The sequence below is a fragment of the Triturus cristatus genome, chromosome 2_2, assembly GCF_964204655.1.
Source record: "Triturus cristatus chromosome 2_2, aTriCri1.1, whole genome shotgun sequence".
NCBI classification, from domain to species: Eukaryota; Metazoa; Chordata; class Amphibia; order Caudata; family Salamandridae; genus Triturus; species Triturus cristatus.
Window position 1 is genome coordinate 506608528 of NC_140582.1, and position 25835 is coordinate 506634362.

The 25835-nt window shown below is 44.9% G+C and overlaps 1 protein-coding gene across 1 annotated transcript in view; it reads right to left on the minus strand.

Moving 5' to 3' along the window:
• SLC10A7 (solute carrier family 10 member 7) overlaps positions 1–25835 on the minus strand; it is a 781895-nt gene that overhangs the window by 545847 nt on the left and 210213 nt on the right. The window contains exon 4 of the mRNA XM_085641628.1: positions 19730–19805. Within this exon, the coding sequence (XP_085497754.1) occupies positions 19730–19805 (76 nt within the window). The remainder of the gene's footprint in view (positions 1–19729; positions 19806–25835) is intronic.

Sequence of the window (25835 nt, forward strand, 5' to 3'; positions counted from 1 at the left end):
ACACCCCAATCTGCACCACTGATCCAAACAGCAAAGTGTATGCTCCTTTACTCACAAAACCACTAGAATGTCTGTTTTTGCAGTATGATCAAATATCAAATCCGTTTTTTCCCCATTGCTCAAAGAACACAATATTTGTGACAATTCTCAAAGGTGAAATTACATTTGGAATATTTGCTTTTTGCAGTCACACTACCTGCATGAATACATTTATATTACAGCATCAGTAAATTTACCTTCAATGTTGCCCTCACCCAGATTGCAAGTGCAAAGGGTTCTACCAAAAGAACCAATGACACGGATTAGTTTAATTTAATTCACCCTATGTGGACCTCATTTAGTATAAATTCTGAAGAAGTATCACAAAATATAGACTGAATTGAACTGCTGAACTGGGAACACACAATCCCCAAAACAAAAGGTTTGGTCCAAAACAATCTGTCTCAGACTACAGCTTGAGCATGGCAAATTGATTTATTTTCCTGGTAGCTGAATAGAATGCATCAACGATAAAACATTTCTTTGTTGGTACTTGCTATCTTGTAATAGACGGTCTTTGACCCAGTGTATCAGAGAGCTAATCTGTCATACTAAACAAATTGCTAATAATGTAAGAAAAAGGAATATTCGTTGTGCAATCAATCAGTCAATAAGGACTTATAAAGTACTGCTAATAACCCGTTAGGGTATTCAGGCACTTGCTGGTCCCAGAAGGCTCATTTGAACAGTCAGGTCTTAAGGGGCCCTTTAGAATTCCAGAAGTGAGGTGATGGTCCTGACTTGCGTGGGGAGGCTGTTCTAGGTCTGTGCTGCGATGTAGGTGAAGAAGAGTCCTCCACTTCTGCTTAGATAGATGCAGGGAGTGTGGGAAAGTGATAGGGAGTAGGAGCATAGTCTTCGACAGTTGGTGGAAGTGCAGGCAGTGGTTAATGTGGGCAGGTCCTTGGTTGTGTAGAACTTTGCATGCGTGGGTCAGCAGCTTAAATTGACATTTCTTCTATATGGGGAGTCACTGGAGTGGCGTGAGGTCAGGAGTGATGTGGGTTCGTCGGGGGAGGATAAGGATGTGTCTGGCTTCGGCATTCTGTATGGTTTGAAGTTTCTGTAGGTGTGTGGCGATTCCTACATAGAGAGCATTGCCATAGTCCAGTCGGCTGGTGATGAGGGCCTGTGTCACTGTGTGTCTTGTGTGCAGGGGTAGCCACTTGAAGATCTAAGTAGCATGCACAGAGTGAGTAAGCAGGCAGTGGAGACAGCCTTATCTGTGATTTCATGGTGAGCTTGTTATTAATGATGATTCCGAGGTTTCTGGCATGGTTGGTGGGTGTGGGTTCTATGTCTATGGCCACCAGGAGTTGTTCCAAGGGTTGATGTTGTTGCCGGAGATCAGTACTTCTATCTTGTCCATGTTCAGCTTCAGGCAGTTCTTCTTCATTCAGTCAGTCAGTGACACTTGTCATGCATCTGTGGAAGTTGGTCCTGGTGGTGGTAGGGTCATCAGTTACTGAGAGGATGAGTTGGGTATCGTCTGCATAGGATATTATATTGAGGCCATGAGATCTGAAGATGTTGGTCAGTGAGGTCATATATGAGTTGAAAAGCATGGGCTGAGCCCAGGGGGACACCACAGACGATATCCTTGGGTTCGGAGGTGAAAGGTTGTAGGCGGACCCTGTGAGAAAGGAGGCGATTCATTCGAGTGAGTCCCCTTGGATGCCGATGTGGTGGAGTCTTTCAATCAGTGTGTGATGGGATATGGTGTCGAAGGTTGCAGACAGGGCGAGGAGGATCAGGGCTGCTATTTCTCCTTGGTCGGGTAGGGTTCAGATATCACCAGTGACTGCGATCAGGGCAGTCTCAGTGCTGTGATTGCTGTGGAAGCCTGAATGGGGGCGTCAAGTAGCTGTTTCTGCTCCAAGTGTATCGCAAGTTGCTTGTTAATAGCCTTTTCCAGTACCTTGGCTGGCACTGGGAGCAAGGAGATTGGCCAGTAGTCTTGAGTTTGCTGGGGTCAGCGGAGGGTTTTTTCAGTAGTCGTCTGACTTTGGCATGTTTCCAGGCATCTGAAAATGTTGCAGTGGTGACGGAGGTATTGAGCCGGGTGGCGAGTTCCTGGCCGATCCTTTGGTTTCCAAGGCTGAAGATGTGGTGCGGGCAGAGGTCTGTGGAAGTTCCCGAGTGGATGGATTTCATGATGGAGCGGTGGTTCCAGGTGGCCAATCTGTGGTTTGTGTTAGTTGCGGTGAAGGCATATCTGTTGAGGAAGTCCGTGGGTATAGGTTGGGGTTTGAGGTTTCTGTATATCGTTGCAATCTTGTCATGGAAGAAGTCGGTGAGGTTGTCGCCCTGCTCTTGTGAAGGTGTGATGTTGTTTTCGCTGGCAGGAGGTTTGGCGAATTCCTTAACAATGTTGAAAAGTTCCTTGTTGTTGGCGCTGGTTTTGATGGGTGCAGAGGGCTGTCTTCTTTGTTGCACTCAGCAGGCAGCGGTTAAGGTTGAGGGAGATCTTGAAGGCTGCCCTGTCGGAGGTGTCCATCCTGAAGCGCCATCTCCTTTCCAGCTGCTTGCTGACACGTTTCGTTGTTCTGAGTCCTTAGGTGTACCGTCTGGCTATTTTGCAGGATCCCTTCTGATAACTGCTCTTGATGGGGGCGGTGCAGTGGGCACACTTGGTGAGCCAGGCGTTGAAGTTCTTAACTTCCTCTTCCAAGTTGGTGATGGCAACTGGGTTGGATGTGTTGAGGTCATCCGTCCAGATGGTCTCTAAAACTTTGCTCCAGCTGCGGGTGGGGTTGCTAACCATCTTGGGGGTGGCGGTGCGGGGGCTGGAGATGCTGAAGTGGACGATGGAGTGGTCAGTCCATGTGAGCTGTGTGGCGTGGCTGTATTTGATGATTTCCTGGAGTGAAGGTGGGGTCCAATGTGTGCCCTGCAGTGTGCATGGGGTCGCTGACAATCTGGGTCAGTCCAAGGCTGCTCATGCTGTTGAGGAGGTGTGCGGTATTGTCGTTGGGGTCGTTGATGCGAAAGTTGAGGTTGCTGAAGAAGATGTAATCATTGGAAGGGCTAGAGGGAATGAAGTCTGCAGTGGTGTAGCAGGAGCGCGGGCCCAGGGGGGTTGGTAAGCGATGGTGCCTCTGATGGTTGTCTTGTCATTAGAGTGGAGCTTGAAGCGGAGGTGTTACCTTGGGGTAGCAGTATTGCCTGTAGTGGTGCACTGTATTGTCTCTTTGTGGACGATGGCTGTTTCTCCTCCGGGCTTGTTGGTGCGGTCCTGGTGAGTGATTTTATATCTGTTAGGTATTGGTGTGCAGCGGCGGTTTCTTCACTTGGGCAGGGGAGCGTCACCACCCCCGTCCACTGCTAGACTTACAGGAAAAAGAAAATGGCAATGAAAGGATTTCATTGCCATTTTATTTTTCCAACGTGCTCACTCACCGCGCTGCAACATCCAGCCTTCCCCGATCAGAGCAGCAGAGGACAGGAGCAGTGGCTGGCTGGATGCTCAAAAGCATGCATGTCACTTTGACCGGCTGTATTGCACCAGCCAAAGTGACATGCGCACTTTGAAGCTCTCCACCTAGCTGTCCCAGACACCTGGCTGGAGACCAAGCTCAGGCCTACAGGGCCTGAAGTAGCATCCAGCCAGCACGTTCCATCTAATCCTGGCGCTGCTCTCAAAGCATGAGCCCATACTGCAGGAAAAAAGATGATTGGGACCTCTGTGAGGAGTGCATCCAGGTAAGTGATCTTTCTTCTTTCTTTTCCTCCTGCCCTCTAGTTTCAGCCTTTCTGCCCCCCCCAATCCCCATAGCTGGCAGCTGCCACTACTGATGTGGCGATGTCAGTGGCGGATGCTGGGTTGAGCCAGGTCTCTGTCAGTAAGATTATGTCTGGTGCAAGGGTGGCGATGAGGTCCCATAACTCGATGGGAGTGCTTGCACATAGAGCGTGCGTTGAGGAGTAGGCAGTGGAGTCAGTGGGTTGCTTCTGGTGTGGTGTAGCGAGAGGTCAGCTTGGGGCTTTCCAGCATTACGGTGATCGGGCTGCTGCAGGAGAAGGTGCATCTGGCGCAGGAGTCTGGGTTTACCATAAAGTGTGGTGTGGCATGATAGCATTGTTCACTGGGTCGTCTGTGTTCAGGGCACGGTGTCGTCATGCCTGCCGGTGGGTCGGAAGCCAGGGGTCCTGGTGCTGGGTGCGGTCCTGGCATGGACAGGTGCAGACGGGCTTACCTGCGCCTTCAGCCCGCCAGCAGTGCAGTCGAGCTGTAGCTGTCATTAAGTAGGTCCTGGTGGGGTTAGAAAACAACAGGAAGCCGCTGTAGTGTGCGGGCAGGCCCAGATGCCAAAAGTGTCAAAATTAAGATCAGACAATAAAGAGATTTCAATTGCAGAATAGAAGGGAAAAAGAAATAAACCAACACAATGGCAGCAGTGCTTGACAATGTCATTAGGTAGTAAGAGCCACATGGAATGCTACTACTATAGGGCTTTGAAAACCTAGGTAACATCCCTCGAAGAAATGACACTGGGTATGTTTCCAGTTCAGACATTGTTTCAAAAACGATTAGCCTTTCTTGGAAACACAGCTGCATTGTCAGCTTCATAAATTTATATATATGAATGTAATGGACATTTCTCATGCCGAATAAATTGATGTCTGCACTAATTCCGGACTCCTGTTGGTTCCTGTAAGCCTGAGCATATCGAAGAGGTCCCTGCCAGCGTCTTTCCCGCCCATGGTTGCTAGTGGCGGTGCTGGACTAGTTTTTTGTGAGATATACAATATATTCACTGAAAAAACCATAGGTTTCAGGCCTGATCTAGTAAAAAATTAGCATTTAAAAAAACCTTAAAATTCACTGAAAAAACAATAGGTTTTAGGGGTTTTATAGTTAGCTGGACATTTCACTCGAACAAAACCATTGAAATTCCTCCGATATAGTTAGTTGTAATAACTACATCTCGCGCGCCCGCAATCCGCTGCTGATGATGTCACATATTACATCATTCATGACATGGTCAGTGACATCACTGACCATAGGCCTGAAACCTATGGTTTTTTCAGTGAATTTCAAAGGTTTTTTAAATGCTATTTCCTAACTATATCAGGCTTTAAACCTATGGTTTTTTCAGTGAATTTCAAAGGTTTTGTAAATGACAATCTTTAATGTATTAATTGTTATACTGATTTTTTTTATACTGATTTACTACATTGTTTAAACTGTTTATTTTTAGATATTTTATTTTTTTAATTACATTATACATTACAATACAAAATATACTTTCTCAGAATGAATTACTTTAGTTTAAATACTTTGCAAGCAGGCAATAGACTTTTGTACAGTAGTTACAGTTGTTGAAATGGGCAACACAATTTCAAACACAAAGCAACATTGAACTCAATGTGAATTTCTAGTCAAATGCAATTAGTTACTTTATGGATTACTTTTCTAACCACAGGACTGGATGCTAGATTCAGTCCTTGGACATCTCCTGTAAACAGTTGAGTAAAAAGCGTTTTGGTTACAGTAAGGATTCTTAAGGATTATTATTGTATTTTAAAAGTTGACATTTAGAAACATTTTCACATAGAATCACCAATGTTAACATATGGCAGAAAATTCACTTAGCAGATAAGTAGTGTTATCGTTACTTTTTCTTACTCAGTGGTGGATCCTGGATCCAGCACAGGTGAACCTCCTCTAAACAGTTGAAAGAATGTGTTTAAGTCATCCAGACGATTTTTTAGGAATATTTTTAGTTTGTGAAAATAGTCACTTAGAAACTTTTCTACTTAAAAGCACACAATGGATTCCTATTGAAGGAAATACAAGTTACTGTTAAGTATGCTTACAATTACTTTTCAGGGTCAGTGCTGGGCTAAAAGATGCAGCTCTGGGTTCTGTCCTGATAACAGGTGAGTAGATCGGAATTCTTAGTTCGGCTGATTTTAGAGGAATATTTGTACGTTCCAAAAATGGACACAAACTTTTCTGCGGAAAAGCACACAATGGATTCCTATGGAAGGAAATGCAAGTTACTGGTAAGTATGCTTAGAATTACTTTTCAGCGTCAGTGCTGGTCTAAAAGATGCAGCCCTGGGTTTTCTCCTGATAACAGGTGAGTAAATCGGAATTCGTTGTTCGGCTGATTTTAGAGGAATATTTGTACAATGGTAAAGGAAGGGGGTGGGGCCTGAGGTGATGTGTGCAAACACGCCCTGTGGCGCGTTTTAAGTTGGGGAATTAATTCCTCTTCAATCCTGTGGTCCCCTGGGGGCCAACTAGCCCACCAGGTACCTCCAGTATGCGTCAGGGAGCTGCGTTGCAGAGCGGTGTTCAGAGGCCACGCCCCTTTTTACAACACTCTGCAACGCAGCTCCGTGGCGCTTACTGGAGGTACCTGGTGGGCTAGTTGGCCCCTAGGGGACCTCTCGATTGAACAGGAATTAATTCCCTAACTTAAAACACGCCACAGGGCGTGTTTTCACAGTATCACCTCAGGCCCCGCCCCTACCTTCACCACTGTGCAAACGCACCCCGTGGCGCGTTTTAAGTTGGGGGATTAAGTCCCCTTGAATCCTGATGTCCCCTAGCGGCCAACTAGGCCACCAGGTATCTCCAGTAAGCGCCACGAAGCTGCGTTCCAGAGAGGTGTAAAAAGGGGCGTGGCCTCATTACACCTCTCTGCAACGCAGCCCCCTGGCGCATACTGGAGGTTCCTGGTGGGCTAGTTGGCCCCCAGGGACCCCCAGTATTGAAGGGGAATTAGTTCCCCCTCTGCAAACGCGCAAGGGGGCGCGTTTGCAGAGTGGTGTAAGGAGGGGGCGTGGCCTCCGGCCCGATCCCGGTATTTTTTTTTATATATATATATATATATTTTTTTTTTTTTAAGAAGGGGGGCTGTGTAGCCTCCCTTCTTTTTCTAATTTATTGGCCCTGGGGACCCCATCCCCCAGGGCCTGCCTCCAATTTTTCTTTTATAAAAAAAACCAAAAATCGTTAAGGGGCCGCGTGTCCCCCCCCCCTCCCGAGGCCATAATTTGCCCCTGGGACCCCATCCCCCGGGGCGTTTTTTTTTTTTTTAATTATTTTTTTTTAATTTTTAGGAGGGGGGCTACTACTGGCCCCGGGGACCCCATCCCCGCGGTCCCAGCCGGATCCCCGCTTCCTGCGGGAGCCGGCATTGCTTTTCCACATGGGGAGCAGCTAACATGCTGCTCCCCATGTGGAAAAGCAATCTGCTTTGCTTCATTGAAGCGAGAGCAGGTTTCCCTGCTCTCGCTTCAAAGAAGCAAAGCAGTTTGCAATGGCAGGGTGGGAGCCGCGAGGCTCCCGCCCTGCCATTGCAAACAGCAGTGACCCGGGGGTGGGCACCCCGGGACACTGCAGGAGCCGGCCCTGGGGGGTGGCGGTCCCCAGGGCCATCATTGACTCCAGGGGGGGGCCGCGCGGCCCCCCTCCCACTTAATTTAAAGCCCCGGGGGGTGGTGGTTCCCGGGGCTGCGGGTGGGCCATGAGCCCCCCCCGCACACATTGACATAAAGCCCCGGGGGGTGGGGGTCCCCGGGGCTTGGGGGGGCCTTTGAGCCCCCTCACTCATGTATAATAAAACCCCGGGGTGGCGGTCCCCGGGGCTGGGGGGGCTGAGAGCCCCCATAATTCAGATAATCCCCGGGGGGTGGCGGTCCCCGGGGTTGGGGGGCCCCTCTGGGCCCCCCATTATAATATATTGCCCCCGGGACTTGGCCCCCCCAGGGGCTAAATAAAAACAAACAAAGCGCGGGAGTCCACGCTTCGTTTTTTTTTTCGGGATACGCGGATCCTAAGCGCATCCCGCGACCTACACTGTATATATGTGTATTGAATCTTTATGTTTCGGTTATTGTACATAGCACGTATGCACTTTATGTCACATGGTTCACCAAAGTCAAGTTCTCCATGTTGTTTGTTTTGCCATTTGTGTATGTGACAGCCATATACAAAGGTAACTATTAAAATAATATATACATTTAGTGAAAATCAGATTTTTCGTTTGTGGTCTGTTTTGGCTTTAATTTTTGTCTAAAATACTAACTAAACCCTCCTATTTTGACATTGAGGGTCATTTAGGTTAGATACTACTACTTCATTCATAATTTTTATTTCTGTTTACTAAGAAATTGTTTCACCCAACAGAACTCATTGTAGATTATATTGCTCATACCCAGGTTCGGAGAGAGACAGGGTTTACCCCATTATCTTTAATGGTCCACCTGGATTAAGGCACATATGTTTCTTTACTCTAGAGTCTAAGCCGTTCAAGTTCTGCTAACAGTCTCAAACATGAATACATGAGAGCGCTAGCTATATGCAAGAGACCAAATTTCACATTAACGTCCAGTCTGATCCACTAAGGGCTTAACTAATCTGTGCTATCAGTTTAGAACTAATTTGGCTGGCAGTGAGCAGACTTTGTGGCCAAAACGGTAAAGTCCTGAACTGGAGATGTCACAAGCAAATGAAAGCATACGCTTGCCCAACACTTCAAGCTGCAGGCTTTAGGGAGAAATATTGTATTGATGATTAGAGGCTTAGAACTGAAAGTAATGACAGCATCCTTTCACTGACTGTTGGCCTTTAAAAAATACCCCAAGAGTAGGTGCCATGTTCTTACTGCCAAAGGGGTCAAAACTTTAATAGGATATCATATGTTTTCATCCAGCTAGCACATTTATGCACAAAGAGACTTCATAAGAGTTTAAAGTGGTCAGTCTTTAAGCAGACCAAAGGGAATCTTTCTGTAATGGCCCAAACTATGTTATGCAGATTTGTAGGGGCACTATCACTCGGTGGGATTACTGGCGCCGAGCCGGTGAGTCTAGACAAACCTAGGGCCTAGTAGGACTACTTGAAAAGCCAGGTCTGCAGCGTCTTGCAGAATTCAAGTAGTAAGTAGGAGGCTCTTATGTGTAGTGGCAGGTCGTTCCACACTTTAGTAGCGATGTAGGAGACAACTCGACCACAGGATCTGTTTTTTTGTCTACATGGGATGAATGCAAGTAGACGAGTGGAAGTTTCTGGAACATTTGCGAAAGCAATTAAATTGTTGAGGTATGCTGGGCCATTGTTATATAGTGCCTTTAAATTGTGGGAGGAGTTTGAATTGTGCCGTTTGTGTATGGGCATCCAGTGGAGCTCCTTCAGGTGAGGGGTAATATGAGTGCAGCGTGGAAGGTTGAGTGATTCTGGCCACAGAGTTCTGAACAGTCTGCAGCGTTCTGGTGAGTTCGTTGTTGATTCTGGCATAGATGGTGTTCCCGTAGTCCAGCCTGCTTATGACCAAGTCGTGTGTGATAATTTCCCGGGTGCTGATTGGGAGTCATTTGAAAATCATCCTTAACATCTTCAGGGTATGGAAGCATGAGGCGGGGACAGTATTGACTCGAGCAGTCATGTTGAGTCTGCTGTTGATTAAGATCCTGTGGTTCTTGGCGTGGGTGGTGGGGGTAAGTATTGGTCCTAGCTCTGTTGGTCACCAGGTGTAGTCTAACAGTGAAGAGCCCTTCCAAAGATCAAAACTTTGGTCTAGCCGATGTTCGTTTAGATAGTTGGCCTACATCCAGTGGGTGATTTCAGTCATGCAGGCATTGAACTTGATCTGAGTGCTAGGTGCCTTTTCAGTAAGAGAGAAAATGAGTTGCGTGTCGTGACCGTAGGAGAGGATGTTGATGTTGCAAAAGCGGATGGTGCTGACTAGCTGGATTATGAATGTATTGAAGAGCGCTGGACTCATGGAGGATCCCTGCGGAACTCAGCAGATAAGGTTGCAGGTGTCCCAGGTGCAGGGTGCCAGACTGACTGAGAGGGTCCTTTAGTCAAGTAGGAGCAGCTTTTTATAATGAATGTAGAAAATGAAGAAGGCCAACTCATGTCAGTGCAAGCATCAGCAGGAAGACGTGTACAGATATACGTGCTAAAAGAAAAATACAATCCTTAGCTATAACAGAATAGAAAGCAAAAATGGAGCCAGGGGGAGGGAAGTAGACACAAGCTTTAGTAGATTAGTGAATTATAATTAGACACAACAGAAATGGAAGATCATGGACCCGCATTGAAAGAACACTTCTCTGAGAATATATGTAGATAAAAGCAGCACAGAGGCACAGAATAAAGTGGGAGGTGAGGCCTTGCAGAGCAGTAGACTTGTAGGGAGTAGAGCACTGCTAGGCTTTAAAGCACGAGACATGTCAAGGACACCGGTAGTACAGCGTTGGTGTGGAAATGTAACAAATAAAATGTGCACGAGTCACATTCCATAACATTTTTATTAGCTGTGCTTGCAGAAAGTACTACCTTTTGATATAATATTGTGCTTGAGCAGACATTTGATTAAATATGCAAATGTATGATGTATTTGCGGTAACAAATGTATACAAGAAACTGTCTGCCACTGTTTTGTAAGTTGAAGTTCAGATTCCAGCTCCACGTAGCTGGCTGACCTTTCAAGCACTCATTATAAAGTCTGTGCTATATTGCCAATGGAAGTCGTGTAGTCTTTTTGTTTCGTCCGGCAACAGAATCCATCAGCGTGTGTGTTCTTGGATTCCGATACTGTGTAGGCATTGGATGAGGTTGGGGTGAAATACCTTGTCAAATACTGTGGAGAGGTCTAGGAAGAGGAGGTCCTCAGTGTCTACTCTGTCTACAGTCAAGCGGATGTCATCCGTGGTGGCGATGAGAGCAGTTTCCATGCTGTGGCAGGGTCTGAAACACGACTGAATGGCGTGAAAGAGTTGGTGGTCATTGAGGTATTCACTAAAGCGTCTATTGATGATAATTTGTAAGACCTTGTCTGGGAATGGTAGCAGGGAGATCGGTCTGTAGTTGGGAGCGTTGAAGGGTCATCAGAGGTTTACTTCAGCCATGGCAGTGTGTTTCCAAGCATATGGGAAAGCTGTGGAAGAGGTGGAGGCATTCAGAATGGGCGTGAGCAAGGGGCTGATGGGTTGCAGTCCTCTGAGGTTGGCGTGGTGGGGGCATGGGTCCGATGGGGCCCCCCGAGTAAATAGAGTTTATGGTCTGGGGTGATGATGGTTAATATTGGTTCTTTGGATAAGATCGGTAGGCGTCTGGCGAGGTCTTTTGGGTCTGGCTGTGGTTTGAAGTTGCTGTAAATGGTGGTGGTTGTGTTGCTGAAGAATAAAGAGAGATTTTTGAAGAGGTCCTGCAGGGGCGTGATCGAGTTGGAGGTAGTCCCTGGTGAGGTGAAATACTTTACAATGGTGAAGATTTCTTTGCTTCAGTTGGTACTGGCATCCATGTGGTCTGCAAGAGTGCTGCGTTTGGTGATCCGGATCATCTGGTGGAAGCGTCTCAGGTTGAATTTGAATGAGCTCTTGTCCGTATTGTCCTGGCTCATTCTCCAGCTGCACTCTAGTTGTTTGAAGTGGCCCTTCATCAGTCTGAGTTCCTCCGTTTACCGAATGGCATGGGGTCTAGATCATATTGATACTGCTGTCTTTGGGAGGGAGGGGGGTAGCGAGTCAGTGCAGGAGGTGATCCTATTGTTGAATTCTTGATGGTTTTGGTGAGGTACTGTGTTTGGGTAGGTGGGTTTTGAGAGAGGTATTCCAGTCCTTATCCCTGATGCTGTTCCAGTTTCAGCTGGCTGATCTGGCAGTGGTGCATGTGCCAGATCTGTGCCTGGGAGTGAGTGTCACCAAGGAGATGATGGACGGAGCACTGAAACATTTCAGACACTCTCCCCCAGTCACAGATCTGGGTTGAATCCATCATTGTTCTTTAGCTCAGTTCGCCACCTCAGTTTAGACCCAGCTATATGCAAGTCAGTCTTGACCCTGTGCCTCTTGGGAACAGTCCAGCCCTAACTGCCAAGCCAGGTTTGCACTAAACCGGAAACAAGAATCCTGGGACCGGTTTTGAGGTAACACCCCTCATCAGTCAGGCTAGCTTGAATCCAGTGGCAAAGTGAGCAAGGGACCCATGTCTGGGCATACCCTGCCAACTTAGGGCGAACAAAGCAAACACTAGGAGATGATGGAAGGAGCACTGAAACTTTTCGGACACTAACCCTCGGTCACAGATCTGGGTTGAATCCATCATCGTTCTTTAGCTCACTTCGCCACCTCAGTTCAGACCCAGCTATATGCAAATCAGTCTTGACCCTGTTCCTCATGGGAATAGTTAAGCGTGAACTGTCAAACCAGGTCTTCCCTGAACTCGAAACAAGCATCCTGGGACCGGTTTCGGGGTAATACCCCTCATCAGCCAGGCTAGCTTGAATTCAGTGGCAAAGTGAGCAGGTAGTTTTATATGGCAAGTTTAAATGGCAGTAAACTATGCACACAAGTCCTGCAGTAGCAGGCCTGAGACAGGTTTAAAAGGCTACTTCTGTGGGTGGCTCAAGCATGTTAAACAGGTGTAAATCAATCATACCACGTTTAGAGGAGAGAGAGCACATGCCCTTTAATACTGATTAGCAGTGGTAAAGTGCCCATAGTCGTAAAGCCAATCAAAATGTGGTCAGAAAAACAGGTGCAGTAAGGCAAACGTTTTAGGGATATCCCTGTAGGAAGGGCCAGGTCCAACACATATTCACACAGAGTGACTACTTCAGCGTCTAAGGAGAGTTCTCCTTCCTAGTTTCCGTTCTGTTGTGGGAGTATCTTCAAAAACTAGAAACATGCCTAAGGTGCTTCCACGAACAACATGAAAACTTTGCTGCTCCTATGGATCTGCCAATATTGATGTTTGCAAGGCTTCACTACAGGGGCGTAACTACCAATGGTGCAGTGGATGGGTCTGAAACACGACTGAGTGGCGTGAAAGAGTTGGTGGTCATTGAGGTATTCACTAAAGCGTCTATTGATGATAATTTGTAAGACCTTGTCTGGGAATGGTAGCAGGGAGATCGGTCTGTATTTGGGAGCATTGAAGGGTCATCTGAGGTTTACTTCAGCCATGGCAGTGTGTTTCCAAGCATATGGGAAAGTTGTGGAAGAGGTGGAGGCATTCAGAATGGACGTGAGCAAGGGACTGATGGGTTGCAGTCCTCTGGGGTTGGCGTGGTGGGGGCATGGCTTCGATGGGGCCCCTGAGTAAATAGAGTTTATGGTCTGGGGTGATGATGGGCCATGTGGTTAATATTGGTTCTTAGGATATGATCGGTAGGCGTGTGGCGAGGTCTTTTGGGTCTGGCTGTGGTTTGAAGTTGCTGTAAATGGTGGTGGTTGTGCTGCTGAAGAAAAAAGAGTGATTTTTGAAGAGGTCCTGCAGGGGCGTAATCGAGTTGGAGGCAGTCCCTGGTGAGGTGAAATACTTTACAATGGTGAAGATTTCTTTGCTTCAGTTGGTACTGGCATCCATGTGGTCTGCAAGAGTGCTGCGTTTGGTGATCCGGATGATCTGGTGGAAGCGTCTCAGGATGAATTTGAATGAGCTCTTGTCCGTATTGTCCTGGCTCATTCTCCAGCTGCACTCTAGTTGTTTGAAGTGGCCCTTCATCAGTCTGAGTTCCTCGGTTTACCGAATGGCATGGGGTTTAGATCATGTTGATACTGCTGTCTTTGGGAGGGAGGGGGGCAGCGAGTCAGTGCAGGAGGTGATCCTATTGTTGAATTCTTGATGGTTTTGGTGAGGTACTGTGTTTGGGTAGGTGGGTTTTGAGAGAGGTATTCCAGTCCTTATCCCTGATGCTGTTCCAGTTTCAGCTGGCTGGTCTGGCAGTGGTGCATGTGCGTTGGACTAGGATGGAGAGGCTGAAGTTGACAAGGGTGTGGTCTGTCTAAAGATGTGGTCTGTCTAGGAGACTGGCGTGGGCTTCCAGACTGTGATATAGTCGAAGGTAGTAAAAATAGGGTCCAGGAGGTGTCCCATGACGTGGGTAGGTTCCCCAACCTGGAGATAAGGGAAAATGCTTAATTTAAAATAAGTTTCTATTGTGAATAAGCTTTTTTCGAAGCGTAGGTTCTTTAGTGAGATTTTATTTCACGTCTCTACTAATCCACAAACATAGCAGTCTGCCTCAGCAGATCCTTGTCAACATTCTAAGGCAAGCTCACAGGAAACTGACAGAGTGATATGGCATTCCAAGATTCTAAGGGGACGGGGGAAAAGAAACATACTATCGTACATTAAGATTACAACAGTTTCCAACTATCTAAATAGTTTTCCATGCTCTATTCTTGAAGTGCCTTTGGAGATACTGCAAACGTGCTTGGGATGTGCAGTGTCACTAGCCCAGATTTCACCTCTAAAAGGAGGGCAAAAAGATCCCGCTTATTTCATAGAGATTTTGTGGACCTCATCAGATGGGACCCCATACACAATTGAGGTCAATATGGTGTTGGCTGTTCCTTTCTATACAGAAGTATCCAGATGTCAATGTTAGGGGAAGAGGTTTCTGCACTTAGCAGAAAAAGAGAACCTCCCATTTTTAAGTGGAATCTGCTGTGCTACTTACCCATTTCCCTAAAATACAGGTAGTAACTATTCATTCACTTGGCGGACTGAAGGGACAAAATCTGGTTTCAAAAGATGCAGGCCCAGTCCATCTAACCTAGGCAGCAAGTCAGCAAATCAGGAGTCCAGCAGAGTGCAGTCTAGTAGAGTGGCAGTCCTTCAGGAGCACAGCAGACCTTCCTGGCAGAGTATCCACAGTTTCAAAAGTGTACTGAAGTGGTGGTGTCTGTGGTCCTTCTTTTATACACAGTTGTGCCTTTGAAGTAGGGAGAAGCTTCTAGAGACAGGCCTTAAAGTGCACAGATACCCCACCTCTTTGGCCCTGGCTCCAGGCTAACTACAGGGGGTTACGCAGACCTTTCTGTGGAGGCAAGACACAACCTATTCATGTGTAAGTGCGGCTTGGCCGAGGTTCTCCCTCCCATCCTGACAGTGATGGCCCATCCAATCACTCCTAAGTTCCCCATTGTGTGTGGCTGTCTAGGGGGAATGCTCAAAGCCCAGTCATGTGACTAGAGAAAGGATGCAAGCACCAAATGGCTAAGGTAAGAAAATACCAACTTTCTAAAAGTGGCATATCCAGAACTGCAATTTAAAAGTCTGACTTTACCATAGTGAGTATTTTAAACTGTAATTCCAGAGACACCAAACAAGAAGGGTTAATCTCTTCCCATTTGGAAATTACATTTATAAAATGTAATAGGGCAATTCCAATGTTATCCTATGGGAGAGATAGGCCTTGCAGTAGTGAAAAAACAATTTAAGAGTTGTTCACTACCAGGACATGCGAACCCCAAAAGTACATGTCCAACTTTTTAAATACATTGCACCCCACCAGCTAGGTAGTCCAGGGCCTACCTTAGGGGTGACTTATATGTATTGATTTTTCCAGGTCAAAATGGCAGTTTGAAACTGCACACACAGGCTCAGCAATCGCAGGCCTGAAAAATGTTTAAAGGGCTACTTAAGTGAGTGGAACAATCAGTGCTGCAGGCTTTTTTAATTTACTGGCCCTGAGCACACGTAGTTCACTTTACTAGGGACTGATAAATAAATTAAATATGCCAACTGGATATAAGCAAAGCCATGTTACCGTTTTAAGCAGAGAGCACATGCACGTTAGCACTGGTTAGCAATGGTGAAGTGCGCAGAGTCCTAAGGCCAACAAGAAGAAGTCAGCAAAGATAGGAGTTCTGAAGGCAAAAGGTTAGAGGGAAACCAAGGATGCCAGTGCTAACAGGTGTGAAATATGATCTCCTGTTAAATTAAAATTCAGAAAAAACACGTTTTTTTTCACTGGCTCTCCAAATCTAGACATCCCTAAATAGTGCCCCGACCGAAGGTTTCATGATCAAGTAAAAAGGGAAATGTGTTCTTGAATCCTGAAACAGGACTGAAATGGTCCACTTATTTTCAGTTGGTTTTTTTGTTGCTACAAATGGAATAGCTGTAAAGGTTTTGCAATACAGACTCCAATAAAGGTGATATACTTATTAAACGTCTTTACCTTGCCCATCTTTCCCACAGGAGAAGACAGGAGGCTGCAAATCAACAGTTTCTGCTGTGTCCATGCAAACCCGCTTTCTCCGTTTACACCTTAAATGCTAGCTTAAGTACAAAAAACACGATTAGTGTTCACTCTCGCAGGAATAGACTGTTTTTCGTTTGGTCGTGTACTTAGGATGATGTGCATCAAGGACAAATTTATTTTGACTGTCGACCTTACCCAGTCTCACCATCTGTTACACACTTTGCTGTGAGCTTTTAGTAAGGTCCTGGAGGAAAAGATCCACTCTAGCAGAATCAGCACAATGCTACTGCCTGAAAAGGCCAGTCCAATAAACGTACCTTGAATTTCCTGGAATGCTACCCATTACTTTTGAATATATATATACTAGCCTTCTGTTGGCATTGCAAATCCTGGCACTGGAACGGACAGTGAGGAATGACTGCTGGAGCAAAGCCACACAACATAGTCTGAGGGGGTATCACAAGAAAGTGGATAGGTAAACACTAGATCTTTCCTTTCAATTGAAACCAATTTATTTAAAAAACAGAACACATTCCAACGAAAAAAAAACGAAAAAAAAAACGCTTGTACTGAAACACACTTCCACAAGTAGAACTGCAACAACACAGCTTCAACAACACAAAATAAGGAAGGCAACAACTTCTGAAGAAAATAAATCACGATTTAACTCCACCTCCTTAAATCACCTGCTTTGCTCTCTTAGGAGTTAAATAATTTTTTTTAACGATAATAACTACAAACCAATAAGAAGGACATGTAACAGGAATCCAGTGCTCACTGTACACTTTCGAAAAAAATATTGCAAAAACATTTTTTCATGAAAAGTTGTGAAAAGTGGCCACTTTGTTTAATTGAAAGGAACACATTTTACTTTTCTCAAGTTAGTGCAAAATAGATCTTTTTTCAATTCCAGCACTAAGTTTGTGAAAAGGAAAAGAAATAATATGGCATGCTAGTAAACTAGAAACTAGAATTTAGGTCTGAAATCTCCTTACCGTGAAATATTTTCAGTATCAATATTATTATTTTCATTGTATGTCAATGACTGTCTCACTGGGTCTTTGATTAGGTGGTATTCTACCTGCACAGTCTCTCTGAGATATGCCTGGTAGCAAGACGGAAACATGTCTCAATTTCATTTTTTGTTGCTGCATAAATCTCAATTCGTCACTTGGCAGTGGAAAAACATGAAGAATTCCACAGCAAAGAAGAAGCATACATTTCTGCAAGTTAGACAGCGTGGCGCCAAACAGGAGGAGTAGTACATTGCTTTATTCCCATCCTGGAATCTGAACTAGGATACAGAGTAAGCCTCTTTCAAAGGACTCCACCCAGGAACTGAAATTAGCTCAAGGATACGGTGGCATGGTAAAGTTAGTCAATAACAGCCATGCGGAAATACTACCTAAAGTAGATGGCAAAGAGAAATATTTCAGAGTGGTGAGGAAAAAGGGAGTGTTGACTGACAAAATAATAGGCATAGGTGAGGTTCACATGAACCTCACATTACAGTGGCCAGTGCATTTCTAACTCAACTCTGTTTCCCTTCTTTTCTTCCACCCTCGCATCCTCAGGTTGGCAAAAGATGTAAAACAAATGCCGCAACTACAAGGAGTCGCTAACTAATGTTGGCGGGTATAATATAGTTATGTTAGAGGACACCAAGTTCGCACTCTAGGACAACTGTGTTTTGTAATGTTTTCTGTCACAATGAACATTACAACTTTTAAACAAAAGCAGATAAAAGCATATATAAAAAACGTGTTAAAAAGGAATGTATTTGACTTCATGTATATCCACATTCACCATGTAGCCAGGGAAAACACGCCCAGCTTCACAATAAGTAAAAGGATACAGAGACTTCAAAAATGTACAGTCTACTCTCATGATACTTGCATCACCGTTCCCACAATATATGACAATCCCACTTCTGTAGAACAAATAAGTGCGTTCCAGTCCATCAATTTTTAGCTCATCTGACCCATTACAGACAGAGACCAATCTTATTCAAATAATGTTTTGACCCATTCAATAACGGATGGTCATGGCCGAGCTTCAGGACTCTTTCCCTCTGAACGGCACACCCAGACCATTTTCAACCTTGCTAGGTCTCATCAGTGAGATGCAGCTGGAATCTAATGAACCCCACGTTTGGGACCCACTAAGTGCGTACCCGTCACACTTAAGGAGACTAGTTAAATGCTTCATATGTCACTAGTATTAGCCCTGAGCTGCTTTCCAGTCCATCGTTTTAAGTTAGCCTGTACCATTACAGACAGGGACATCATTTAGAGATCACAGTGGGTTATTTCTGACAGAAAATAATAGCCATCGCCACCTTCATTTATATGATTTATTTATAGTATTTCAAGAGTATGAATTTAGCAACAAAGTAAAGCTTTACACTGAAATATGAAGGCAAAGTAATCGGAAATGCGAAGAAGTCTTCTCAAAATCCCACAAAGAGTATTAGGGGAGAAAGCAGAGAGCACTAGAATCATAGAGAGTTAGTTCTGTGGAAGGCTAAAGGAAGAGAATCAGGAAGATGTCTTCGAAACAGATGGTCCATGTGCTTTGGGAACAGTACGAGAACTTCTTATCTGGGGGACACATCAGTGAAAATTCATAGATTGCCTGAAATCTTTATTTGGAAGTAACAGAAAAGACCTGGCACTGCATGAGTTATTTTATGGGGGAGAAAATATCATGGCAAATTACTCTTCCACCCTTCTAATATGGCCAACTTAACAACTCAACCAAAAGCACTGCTCTTACAGAGATTCTCTCTAGACCTCGGTTACTGAGACAGAGGGTGTGCTACAAAGTTGGGGAAGGACATATTCAAACAGCGGCAACCAGAAAGGCCAATAATGTCAACTAGTTACTCCACACTTGGACTTCATAGTCTCAATACCAGTGTAGTGCATCTATAAAAACCGACTGCTCTGTACTGAGGACTCTTCTTTAACATCAGAAAAGTGGCGTTCAAAATAACCTCTTAATTCATAGTGTTATTCCTCTGCTCAGGACAATAAACCAGAAGAAAAAAAATCATCCTATACGCTCAAGGGGGGATACTTCAGTAATTTATAACTAAGGCGAAATTTTTTCGATCATTTATTCAATCCATCTTTACTGATATTGTTTTAATTCTCTATGAGAAATTACATATATAGCTAATGTAACCACTCAATAAATCATAAACATGAAAATCCCCACATCTCAGAAAATCATTAAATGAACATAGAACAAAAGTTGCAGAAAGCAGGATTAGGCTCATAGCATTGCTAAGAATGTGGTCACTTGACTATATGTGAATGTTTGATGATGTTGCACAACCAGCTGTACAAACAATGCAAGGATTTAAACCTGGAATACAAAAGGTAATAAAACATTGTGCCAAAAAGCAGGTTATAAATAAAATTAAGTGTGCACTAGGAAAACAACATAGTTAAACAGTTCCTCCCCCTCCCATTGCAGAATCTGTGCCAGCATTTGTAATATGGGATCGTAAATCTTCTTACTTGACATTACATTCTTAAATAAGGGAACAACATATGCTCACACTGTTATGGACGTTTTAAGAAAACACCACAAGTTCTAAGCAAGTAACTAGTTTAAAAAGACTTTCCCTTGCTTAAATTAACATTTTAGGGACTAAACTGGTCGGTCTCATTCTGAGAAATATGATGAAAAAAATCCGGGTTTGGCTGATAAGAGCAAAAGCTTACCTCATTTCCACCCACAGCTTTCGTTAAAATTACTGCTGAAGACACAGGCGGTGGCATACAACCTACTGTTTGCAAACTACAACAAAAATAAAACAAGTATTAAAATATGTTCAATGCCAATTAATGGTCCTAAATATTTTATGCAGATTTCGATAACAAGAGTCCGACTGAGAACATGCTCCTCTTCACAGAAATATTTAGAATATATGAAGCTTCCAGTCATGCATATGTCTAAACTTCTGCAATCCAGTATGCGTCACAGAAGGGCCCAGATGAACTAGCTACTTAACTCCGGCTAACACTTTTTCTGGTGGATAACTAACAGCAGATTTTTCACATTTTGTAGTCTCCCAAGTGCTAGACTGTATTCGAAAACTTTTTCCAGCACTTTCTCCCACGCACTAATAGGTGGTACCATCGTACTCTGCAGCGACCTCACCCTGCCCGCTGAATGGACCGATCACAGACATCCTTAGTCAATATCCTGTGTGCTGAAGTTAGTATAAAGCCAAGCATTCTGCACCCTCAGATACGGGGCATCAGTGATATACTGGGAACCATGACTGTACAAAAAATCTAATTTAGGACCTTATTATCACCTATCACTGCACAGAACGGCATAAAGAGAGGCTTGGAGTTCAATCTGCAGCACCGCAACATTCGGATCTACAGGTAAGTGGAGACTTAAATATGATACTGAAACAATGCTTCTGAAACTGGGGCCAGTGTAGTCTCTGGAAAAGGAGTAGAGGCGTGCTTGGAGCCGGTGTGCAGCCAGGTGGATGCCTAACCAGGGTAGGGGGCACCAGGACAATACCTGCGGGTGCAAGTTCGACTGGGAACCCCAGAGAGTCCATGGGGACAAAGGTGCTCCAGGGACCTGAAATCGTCCAGAAGAGCTGCAGTAGTGCCACATTAAGGCCTCTACTTACCAAGGAATCAAGGATGGCCTAGGAATTTGAGGTGTTTCTAGCTTCAGCAATCTCTCCCTGAAGCCGGAGCAACAGGGAAAGGACTCCTGTGTGAAACGTTTTGTGTTTGCATCAAATTTTGTCTTTGGACTTTGTCTAAGTAGTACCCAAGGATTAGGACCTCGACCAGGAATTGAAGTGGATTTGGTCCACTACTTAAAGCATAACAGTTCTGTTGAGTGGCAAACAACTTAGCCTCCAACATCTCTAATGACCTTTGATTGCATTTGCTGCAGGACATCAAATAATGCTTAGATGTGAGACACTAAAGACAGAGGTGAAGCAAGTCCATTACCGACATCTATCTCTCCGTTTGAAGCCTTTAGTCTTCAGGGTGACATTCCTAGCACACCATCACTAAAAAAAACAGTTTTAAAGTCCGTGAGAAAACAACAAAGTTCAGGAGCAGAGTCCTGGAAAACCGTGATAGGATGCGGAAAAAAAGTAACTGGTGATGGCGTGCAGGAGTGGCAGCTTTAAATGCCTCCAAGCCATCACTTCCAGAGGCTTGGAAAGGCCTCTGCAACATCCGGTCACATTCCTTATTTGCAAGCAGAAGCAACTGCTGGAAAAACGTTCTAGATCCAGTCTGGATGAAATTCAAAAGGTGAGGAATCTGAAGTTAGAAGTATCCATCAGAAGAAAACACTTATGTAACAGCCTATGCAGACATACCATGCAAAACACAAAGCATCTTCTATAGATAACAAGTTGGGCACCTAGAAATATAGACCTTGCGTGATGAATGCACTCATTGAAGCCCTCACCTCCAGCAAACAGGCCGACTGGTAGGTAAAGGTGTTTTGCTTTCCCTCTAAACGGAAGCTACAGCACTTGCAGTACCTCCACACGGTAGTATCCCAATATTGTTCCCAGCATTTCACAAACCTGGCCCTTTCCCCAAGCGTCGAGACATCAACTTTAAATAGGGCAATGATTCTTAGCTTATTTCAGCAACCTCACTAGACATCATGCAGTCTGAGCTTTCAAGTGAAGATTTTAGTGGTCCAGTAGATTAGCAAAGGTGCAATAGGCCCTAATACAAGTAAGGTAAATGGGCTTCCAGCATATCAGTTGGGCAGTAAAAGTCAGCCATAATCAAGATGCAGAGAGCCCCGCGAATCTCTGAGTTCCAGTTCCACTGCACCATTGGTAGTTACGCCCCTGTAGTGAACCCTTGCAAACATCAATATTGGCAGATCCATAGGAGCAGCAAAGTTTTCATGTTCTTCGTGGAAGCACCTTAGGCATGTTTCTAGTTTTTGAAGATACTCCCACAACAGAACAGAAACTAGGAAGGAGAACTCTCCTTAGACGCTGAAGTAGTCACTCTGCGTGAATATGTGTTGGACCTGGCCCTTCCTACAGGGTTATCCTCAAAACGTTTGCCTTACTGCACCTGTTTTCTGACCACATTTTGATTAGCTTTAGGACTATGGGCACTTTACCACTGCTAATCAGTATTAAAGTGCATGTGCTCTCTCTCCTCTAAACATGGTATGATTGATTTCCACCTGTTTAGCATGCTTGAGCCACCCACAGAAGTAGCCTTTTTAACCTGTCTCAGGCCTGCCACTGCAGGACCTATGTGCGTAGTTTACTGCCATTTAAACTTGGCATTTAAAACTACCTGCTCACTTTGCCACTGGATTCAAGCTAGCCTGGCTGATGAGGGGCATTACCCCGAAACTGGTCCCAAGATGCTTGTTTCCAGTTCAGGGAAGACCAGGCTTGACAGTTCAGGCTTGACTATTCCCATGAGGAACAGGGTCAAGATTGATTTGCATATAGCTGGGTCTTAACTGAGGTGGCGAAGTGAGCTAAAGAACAATGATGGATTCAACCCAGATCTGTGACTGGGGGAGAGAGAGTGTCCGAAAAATTTCAGTGCTCCTTCCATCATCTCCTTGGAGACACTCACTCCCAGTCACAGATCTGGGTTGAATCCATCATGGTCCTTTGGCTCAATTCGCCACCTCAGTTCAGACCCAGCTATATCCAAATCAGTCTTGACTCTGTGCCTCATGGGAACAGTCCAGCCCGAACAGCCACGCCAGGTCTTCACTGAACCGGAAACAAGCATCCTGAGACCGGTTTAGGGATAACACCCCTCATCAGCCAGGCTAGCTTGAATCCAGTGGCAAAGTGAACAAGATACCCTCGTCTGAGCATACCCGGCCATCTTAGGGAAAAACGTTTCAGACACTCACCACCAGTCACAGATCTGGTTTGAATCCACTATCATTCTTTAGCTCACTTCGCCACCTCAGTTCAGACCCATGTTATATGCAAATCAGTCTTGACCCTGTGCCTCATGGGAAGAGTCCAGCCCGAACTGCCAACCCAGGTCTTCTCTGAACCGGAAACAAGCATCATGGGACTGGTTTTGGGGTAACACCACTCATCAGCCAGGCTAGCTTGAATCCAGTGGCAAAGCGAGCAAGGGACCCACATCTGGGCATACCCTGCCATCTTAGGGCGAACAAAACAAACACAAGTAGATGATGGACGGAGTGCCTTGATCAGGATAACGAGTACTATCTGAATAACTGCATTGTGTGCAAAGTATTTATGATTCGTGTCGTTTTGGTCTTGTTTAATGTACAATCTACTTTTATATAATCCTGTATGGTGTCTCTTTTGTGGTGTACTCATTGTGTTGCTCTCCGAATGTGTTGCACAAAAGCTTTACACATTGCCTTGGATGATAAGCCTGCCTGCTCTGTCCCAAGCTACCTTAGGGTGAACACAGGTTTTCTTTGGTGAGTAACTGACTTGCCCTGACTAGAGTGGTGGGTTCTGCCTGGCTTAGCTGCATACCCTTGTCAACCAGAAACCCCATTTCAAACAACATGTCACTATACACAAATTACCTCAAATATTCAGGTTTTAGCACAGGGGTAATTTCATGATCATGTGTGCAAGTGGGCACAGAGAAAAAGGCCATTACAGCAATAACTAAATCTGTTGGGTGGGTACAGGAAAGTAAATTATTATTTAGGGTGGACAAGTGTCCACCTCAAAGGATAAGGTCACTACCTGCTAGATGTCACACAAATGAAATAAAGAAAACCTGTGCTCAATCCCCTCTAATAAGAGGCAAAGCAGTCAGGCTTACATCAGAGGCAATGTGTAAAGTATGTAAGCAGTGCATACACAGTATGAAAAGTGTCACAAAACACAATAAACCGCAAAACCACTTTTAAAATAAAGACAACAATGATAGACGCAAAATAAGACAAAAGTGCAATAAGGGGAATTGCAAATATGATTTTTTTTTTTTAAAGATTAGACTGAAAATAGTGCCACAAAGTGGCAAAAATAGTCTATGGAAACAGCAGACCTGGACCTAGGTGTAATTTGAGGCTGACAGCAATGAAGTCCTGGTCAGTCAGGCACAACAGGTGGATCGGCACTAGTAAAACTCTGGAAGTCCCACTTTAGAAAGTAACTTGGACAATTTTTTGAAGAAAAATGTTGAAATTTCTTCAACGCAGGAACAGGCTTGGTGACTTTTGTGAAGAAAAATCCTCATTGAGCAGGCCGCCACTGAAATCACAACTGCCGTCATGGCTATAGAGATTTTGCACAAAAAATGATCCATGTCCCAATGCACAATGGGGCTTAGTCGTGTTTTTCGGGGATATTGGGAGCCCCGAGGAGGAAGAAGAGGAAATGTAATCAGACATTCTGCAGCTGCCAGTCGGATACATTTTTTACCGCAGGTCCCAAAAGCTATGTAGTTCTAGAGGAAAAGATTTTCAAAATTTCCAAACTTTCTTCTGGTGCCGAAACCACCACAGGAGAGAACACTTCTAAGCCCCCAGGACCTTAGAGGGCGGCACTTATTGGCTCTTACAGTATCAAGCAGAGGCCAACTGCAAAGTCCAGTCTACTTGCCACTGGGTAGCTGGGGTTTCCAGGAAAAAGGCCTCTTGAAGGTTATTGTGTCCCTGTAGCAAGACAGGAGGTCAGTCAACTGGCCTGTGAAGTCCTCTATTTTGTCCTAGATACAGGAGGAAGCAGACGCTGTACTTAGGGACCCTCTGAGACTATGGACAGTCCTCTTCTGCAGGTCCAGAAAGTGTTTCAATGAGAATGGCTAGGCTGCCAACCTTTATGGTTGACAATAGCTTGTGGGTGATGGTAACTTCTTCCTCCTCCCCAACCAATGGGGTAAATGTTCCCGGGGGAAATTCTAACCTTTTTTTTTGTTGCAATTCCTGTCTGCCCTACTGCAAACTTTCCCACAGTGACCCTCACTCTCAAAATCCAAAACAAGAAAAATCCTTCTCTCCTTTGTGCCCACCTAGAGGTGTGGCCAGGTCAATGAGTAATTCCCTTCTGCGTGTTCATTCAAAACCAGTTCTGGGGGTGGCTCGGGTTTGGCGCCAGCCTGACTATGGGGATATAATCAGGGGGTTTCCAAGTGTCACCTAACATTTGCTTGTGTCAAGGCAGGCCCTTTTGAAGTGAATTAAGTTCTTAGCCCCATCCCATCTGGTCTTCCTGCTAGGGGGAAGAAGACACCTCCTCATTCCCAGACCACCGTCTCTACTATGGGAGCAGTTTTCACACCTCTTAATTACGGCCAACTACAGGCTGGACAGTTGCTGAAGAACAAATGCAATTTAACCACCAGCACCTTCCGGTAGGGTAAATGAAACTTTCAAGTTACATTTCCATATATTTCCAAAAATCTGACAACCATTAGATTAGGTTTTTATTAAAGATAAAAATAAGTCTTTGAAAAGAGCCTGTAGCTGGTGAAGGTCAAAAATTAGAGATTAAAGTCTACACTTTGACTTTTCCTATGTGCCAGTTACAGTCTGACCAATGCGAATGTCATTTTGGACCTAGTCATTGGAGAAACATGCCATTTCTAATGTCACACATGTTCCATCCTACCTTGTGGGTAGCAATGTGCACTTATGGGTGATTTATTTAATATTTAAAATCAGTTTTCATACCTGTCAAAGGGGTGATTTTGACAGGTCTGTGAAGCAAGGCTCAAATTGCCGCTGTCAAGCTACACCAGGTAGGCCTGAAGCCGTGATATCTCCAGGGGACCACTGCCTACACTTAAACAACAAAACGAAAATTTTCATTTAAAAGGCAGTCCCATTTCCTTTAAG